Source organism: Hakea prostrata, chromosome 4, assembly GCF_041222555.1.
Source record: "Hakea prostrata isolate BN-2017 chromosome 4, UWA_Hpros_2, whole genome shotgun sequence".
Lineage (NCBI taxonomy): Eukaryota > Viridiplantae > Streptophyta > Magnoliopsida > Proteales > Proteaceae > Hakea > Hakea prostrata.
This window is the reverse complement of record NC_142603.1, coordinates 38,869,219-38,876,192: the sequence shown is the minus strand read 5'-3', so window position 1 is coordinate 38,876,192 and position 6,974 is coordinate 38,869,219. Positions and strand designations below refer to the sequence as shown.

At 35.8% G+C, this 6,974-nt stretch overlaps 1 protein-coding gene across 1 annotated transcript; it reads right to left on the bottom strand.

Moving 5' to 3' along the window:
• Window positions 1-4,990: 4,990 nt before the first annotated feature.
• On the bottom strand, window positions 4,991-5,518 carry LOC149018830 (uncharacterized). Its single transcript, XM_089153981.1, has one exon. It carries the CDS (start codon window positions 5,516-5,518, stop codon window positions 4,991-4,993), a length of 528 nt encoding a protein of 175 aa, XP_089010107.1.
• Window positions 5,519-6,974: the final 1,456 nt, after the last annotated feature.

Below are 6,974 nucleotides of genomic sequence, written 5' to 3'. Positions count from 1 at the left end.
GAAGACCGTTGCACAAAATCAAGTCGAAGATCAAGACTTAGGCTGAATTAAGGCTTAGGACACTCTCACATACGCATTCATGTAAATGCATCAATTATATATAATTCATATTACTAGAGTGACCTAGGACATGTTAGTGAGGTGTACAATGCTTAGGGTTGACCAAAAAGTCCAAAAACCCAAGCCATGTCCCAGCCCCAACTTAATTCAGCAAAACAGAGCTCAAACGATTGACCGTCTAGTTTTGGCATCTTTGTATTTTCAACGTCTAGTTTTGGCATCTTTGTGTTTTCAACCACGACGGAATTTCGTGATGGGATATTCCGCCGCAGACTACCGTTTGGGCAGACGGTTGACCGTCTGGCCCTGACTTAGCCAATAACGGCTACTTTACAACGGCTCTTTTCCAGACAGCTGACCGTCTGGGCTAAAAACAGGACAAAAATTAAGTTTGTTTTCTATCTGTTGGGGATTGGCTTTAGGCATTCAAAGGTGCTCTATATAAGCCCAACTCACCTCATTTGAGAGGTTGAACACTCACACTTGATCACCCACTCCCCAAGTGATCCTAAGCTCTCAAATTGCAAGAAAGCCTTGTGCTTTATATTTCACCGTCTCCCCAACCTTGAAGAACATTCCAAGGTATTAAGCAAGCTTGTGGAAACCAAGGTCGAGGTGACTAAAGGCTTTGTGCTTTGCCTCTCACCCTCTCCCAACCTTGAAGAAATATACCAAGGTGTTTCTAAGCTTGTGGAAGCCAAGCTTAAGGTGATTGAAAGCGTCGGTGGTGCATACATTTACATTTGAGCATACAACTCACATTGCATCACACTCACACAAGAGGTAAAGTGTCACACCTCTTGTTAAGGTAATATCCGACACTTCTTGTATTTGTATTGGTTGTTGAATTCTAGTCTAGGTTGATTAGAATTTGGTCTTGGGTGCTCTTGCCCGTGAACAAAGATTGATTGGGTACTTGATAAGCATGCATTTACCATTATTTATTTGATTTAATTCCCCATACTTATTTAATTAAAGAGACCTAATTGAGTATTTTTGTGTATTTTTCAGGAATAAGGTGATTTTGGTTATTAGAGATAATATGGAGTAAAGTTGGCAAATATTTTAGATATTGATGGATTTTAAATCATGGCATTCAATCTTTCTGCTCAAGAAATCATGAAAAGTGAGATCTTAGCCAAATTGGAAATAGGTGGAGGTCTAAGGAACCAAATTGGTAATAAATCTGAAAATCGGGTAAACAGACCTACCTTCAGTATTTTGGGCATATCTCTCTCGTATGAGCTTGGATTTCGATGATTCAAGATTCTATGGAACGATATTGAAAATATCTACAACTTTCCAGTTTTGATTTTTTCCAAATTCAGAAAGAATAAAGGTCGAATCTACTGGTAAAGAGAGGGGATTCATTGTGTGCGGGAGACATAAAAGAGAAGACAACCACAGAAAGGAAGACGGCGAATGCGGCTCTGATCTCTGTCATTGCTGAAGAAGAAGACCACATCTCTCTCTCTCTCTCTCTCTCTCTCTCCCCCTATGTTTCATCTTTATTTTCTATGAACTTTATGATAATGATTAGTTAGTTCCTTTCTTTGGGATGTAGATGAACCATGCTTATTTCATTAATTTGATTGTTCTATATCTTCTAGTTGATTGTGTTTGAGTTTGGCCAAAGATGTTCTATAGCTCAACGAACTAAGCGTGCCAAGCTTCCGTGAAGGATGATAGTGTTGCAAAGATAGGGCACATCTAGGAAGACCATCCCTAATTTGCTTTGAAGTGTAGAGTTATATCGGTTAGGGAAAAGCATTGGGGATTCGAAATCCCAAAGATCTTCACATATTCATAGTTTAAGTTTTTGCATTAATTAATAGATTTAGTTTAAATTTAGTTTGTTGAATTCAATCTCAATAACTTAGCCTTTTAGTTCCCCATAGTTCGACCCCGTACTTTCTGCTTGCTAGATTAGTATAGGATTTTATTTTTGATTGGTTAGCGACACGATCAGTACTCTTGCCCGTGAACAAAGATTGCTTGGGTGCTCTTGCCCTACTTGCTAAACAAAGATTGTAAAGGGTACTCTTGCCCCGCAACAAAGATTATTGTAAGGGTTTGATCTCTACCCATTGTATTGAAAGAGAATCAATAGTGAAATACTCTCTTGAGGCCAAGAGAGGAGTGGACGTAGACTTGTATAGTCGAACCACTATAAATTTTGTGTTATGATTGTTTGCTTTTATTGAATTTCATTTAATTATCAACTTACATTGAAATTGCAATCAAAATGAAAATTTGGGATAATCCACGAGGTACAACCTAATCACCCCCCCTCTAGGTTGCACCAACAAGCCCTATTTAGGCTCAAGGCTGGTCAAGGTCACTAGGGCCAAACGTGCACCCCTATAAGTAGCAAGCAATTACCAATTCAAGTTCCAAGAATGTAGTTAAGAAAAACGACTCATAATATTATATCAAACATAAACAAGCAATATTCTTGGCAAAAGAACAGATGACCATCACTCTTTGTGCTCTCCAATTCTGGCAGAACTAGAGTCCACCAAAGCCTAATACAATTTATAAAGTTAGCTGCATATAACTAACAAATTAGTTAACTATAGATGAATTAGATTCAGATAAGAACCAGAAACTTTTAAAAGTCAATTACATTCAAGGGATTCAATCTGCCGAACCAGATTGCAATAGAAATGTATATGAACAGCAGTAGAACTGAACTTAACCAATAAATGCACCATATCACCAAGTTATAAAGAGAGAATATTACCTTGTTAATCACAGCACCAAAACCAATCTGGCGAAACCAATTGATGCAGATTGATAGGGCATCTCAAGTAATTATATTTGATGCATCCCCATCCCCTGCACTTCATAACTGGATTAGTAACTTAGCACTAATGGCAACTAATTTAGAAGTAGAATGTAGTGGTTTGCAAACTAATTTTTGTAAGTGCTTTTAGGTAATACAATGTTTATTTTCTTCTATTAAAAAAAAAAAAAAAAATTTGTATACACAGGAGTATATTCGAAAACCCAAGACATAATCAGATAGAATAATCAATAACATATTCAAATCTATACCATAAAAGTATATACTTAACAGTTTAATACAAGAAAGATCTAATGTTGACAACATGTAAAAGTTCTAATCTAGTAGAACCAGATTGCACGCAAGAAGTTTATCTGAATCAAAATAGGATATGAATCACCTAATCCAAGTATCAATTAGTTAATAAAATTGATAACTACCACAAGATTATCAACAAGAAAGAGAATAATTACTCTGGCAAAACCAGATCCAACCTACAGATTCAGATTCGTGAAGAAAATGAATAATCAAAGTAATAACAATTTGGTAAATGCCAAAATTGAATCCTAAAGTCAAGAAACACACTCGTGGGGGCTTACTTGCCAAAGGCCTGAAATTTTCTCCTAGGTTCTAATCCCAAGCTCGGGTGCTACTACTAGGACCAAATGTATTTGACGGGTGTTTGATTCAAACAAAATACAACAAGAGAGAAGACACTAGGATTTGTTCATAGGGTTTGGTAATGGTGCCTATTGTTGTGACTTCTAGGGTTTTCCTCAAAACCCTAATCAATAATAAAGCCATTCAAAAACTAGAATGCAATATAATATATTATGAAGTACTAGGCATACATTACATCAAACGTTTATTGAAGAAGATTGATGCAAACCTTGAATGTCAAATCTGGAGAGTGACGAAGCCTTCTCCAATCTCCTCGTCTTCCTATTGTACCTCTTTCTTATGAAGAGAGAAGGGAACAAAAGAACTTGAGAGATTGGAAGGACCCCATCATAGCTATTTATAGTAGCAATCCTAAACCCTAGTCTACTTCCACAATGGACCGGTTTGACCCATCTCAAACCTAATGGCAGTGCATCGGCCCGATATATTGAGACCCCCATCAATTATTAACCCCAGTAATTAATCCAAGCCCATATTGTCTAGAATAAACCTAACAATCTCCCACTTGGGCTAGATTAATAACTCTGTTACGATAAATTGATGTAGCCATGGAATCTCAATCACAAAAATCTTCCATTAATCCTTGATCCAGTTAACAAGTTCACTAATGTTGGACAATAGTAGAATATATGTCTCATCATATAGACATATATTTTTTTTTTATCAATCACAACAAAAGTTTACTTACTAACTAAACCGAAATGAGATGAACAAAGGAATATTCAACAATTGTGATCACATAAACGACATTATTCCTTGTCGATCCTTCGTCATACCCCTGAATATAATCATATTCATGGGTTGCCTTAAACACCGTCACATTCAAGGGCAACACACATTTAGGCCCAAGGCCATGGTCAATAATCAATCTAACAATTATGACTAAAGCCACACTTGGACAATTGTAAAATTACCATTTCCAAAACATCATAAGAATTAAGCACAATTAAATTCATGCATGCATCAAACATCCATAAGAAAAATAATTCCTTCATCATATATATCGTCAATATCAATTCATTAACTTCTACTAAGTTCCCACTAAACAAGCATAAATTTAATCAAGAACAGATCATAAGATCAATCAAACTACTAAATAACAGTGATGTGAGTGTAAAAGTTCAATCATCAACTATAAGAACTACTAAGAAAAAAAGGTTTCATCCCCTGTATCACTCTTTCTTCCCATCCTTAGAGTCTTTCTTTTCAAGCCAAGATTTACGTGCATTACAGTCTCTCTTAAAATGTCCCTTCTAATCACACCAATAACACGTAATATCATCAAGGTTTTTCTTTTCCTTATTATAAGGATGATACTTGTCTTTCTTGGAAGAAAAATGTTTGTTCTTACAAAACCCACTAGCAGATGCCTTATTGTCTTTAATCAAATTTATAGCCTCGATTCTTGCCACTTTCTTCTTGAGCACATATGGAAATAAGGTCTTTCATGGTCTTTCCCTTTGTCTACGCATTGAGTGAACTTCTTAACGTAGCGTATGACTCTGGAAGAGAATTGATAGCTAGATGAACTAGAAATTCATCATCGATTGTTGTCCCAAGATTTTTTAATTTATTTGCAGTAGAAGACATCTCCATAAGATATTCTCTAACACTTCTCGTACCATCAAATGCAGATGAAATCAGCTTGGACATCAATTCTCTTTTCTCACCCTTTTGTGATAACTCAAACACTGCTTTTATCTCTGCAAGATATTCTACTACAGTGTCCTTCATCTCTACATTGTCACGCAAGGACTCATGGATGAACTTTTTCATTATAATTAAACTTTTCTTGTTGGCTATCACCCATTCTTTACGCTTTAGCTTCTCCTCGTGTGAACTTGCAACGGAAAGATCAGCGGGCTTTGGTTCTTTAAGAGCCACATCATAATCAAGCAATCCAAGTATAGCATTTATTTCATCTACCCATCCTTTATATTTTTCCCCAGAGAGAGCAGGAATGGAAGCCAAAGCATTAGCTTGAGCAGACATCTTAAGAGAAGAACAAAAGTTCAAAAGAGTAACATAAATGGAAGTAGACATCCAAATAATTATATTATGATCATATTATGAGAATCACACGTCACTCTCAGATATACATGTATGAGAATCATACTATACCAAATGTGCTAAAAACAAAAACTTTAGCCAACATGAGCCAACCAAGTAATATTTCAACCTCTGGGTTAAAATATACAAGGCCTCACATATAATCTTGCAAATACCGCAAGATAGTAATGACTTTCTAAAATTCCTTCACCTTTGGGTGAAAAAAAACTTACAAAAATCACACAATACCAAACATTCTAAAGGCAGAAACCTTAGCCAACATGAGCCAACCAAGTAATATTTCAACCTTTGGGTTATAATACAAAGTATCACATGTAACTTGCAAATAACGCAGGACAGCAATAACTTTTGAAAATTCCTTTTACCTTTGGGTGATAAAAAACTTATAAATTATACTTCCCAAAACATCATAATGTATTAACCCACCTTAAAAAAAAAAATTGAATGCAATAATAATCCTCACAAATCTCATTACTTTTGGGTAAATGAAATTCCTTAAATTATTATTCATTCCCACTTGAGTACATATATCAATGTTATTTAGATAACATCACCTTTGGAAAATTGTCTCCAAACTTTGACTCCTATGGCAAACAATAAGAAGATGGGGGAGATGTTACTTTGGTGGATTACATTCCTCCTCTTATTATCTCCATCCAAAATTTGTAGTCAAAAAGCAAAAAAATATACACAATATATTAATATAAAGCATAACAAGCTAAGGGGTAAAAAAAAAAAAAAAAAATTTTTCCCCCCCCCCTCCTCTTCTTTCTCTTAATGTAAGGGTGCCCCCCCCCCAACAGAGGGTGGTGGTGTTTGGGGGGTGGCGGGAGGGCCAAAAAACACCTACCCTTATACCATTTAAGGCATGCATATATAAAATAAGAAAACTGGGGATGCCTAACATTATAGAATAACAGAAAACTACAATGCGCTATAAAAGGAAGAATCCATGTGATACACTAACAACTGTAATCAGTAAATAAAGGAAACTAAAAGTAAAAACAATAATAAAATTGACAAATATTTTATAAAGATAAACTTAGTCGACATTAGCCACATAGGAAACTAGTGGAGAAACAGAAGAAGGGATTCAACACCCACAGGGCTCAGGCATTCACACCGCCACTGGGGAAGCCTGGCCCCCAAAAACATAAACAATAACGGATATTGTTAAAAAAGATAATGGTAAAATAATACAAGGGGCACCAGGTATAACCCTAAAGGCTAAAACGTGTAACTTCGGCTTCATATCATCGCTGGTTTGTTATTATAATGGAATAGTTCCAATCATTGTTACAATACCCACCAATATCTTACACCTTAGAATACGGATATGAGCGAAGCGAAGCCAAGAGAAAAAAAAATATTATTATTT

Excerpts from the sequence above, each read along its gene's own strand:
- LOC149018830 (XM_089153981.1), bottom strand. The coding sequence starts at position 5,518 with ATGTCTGCTCAAGCTAATGCTTTGGCTTCCATTCCTGCTCTCTCTGGG.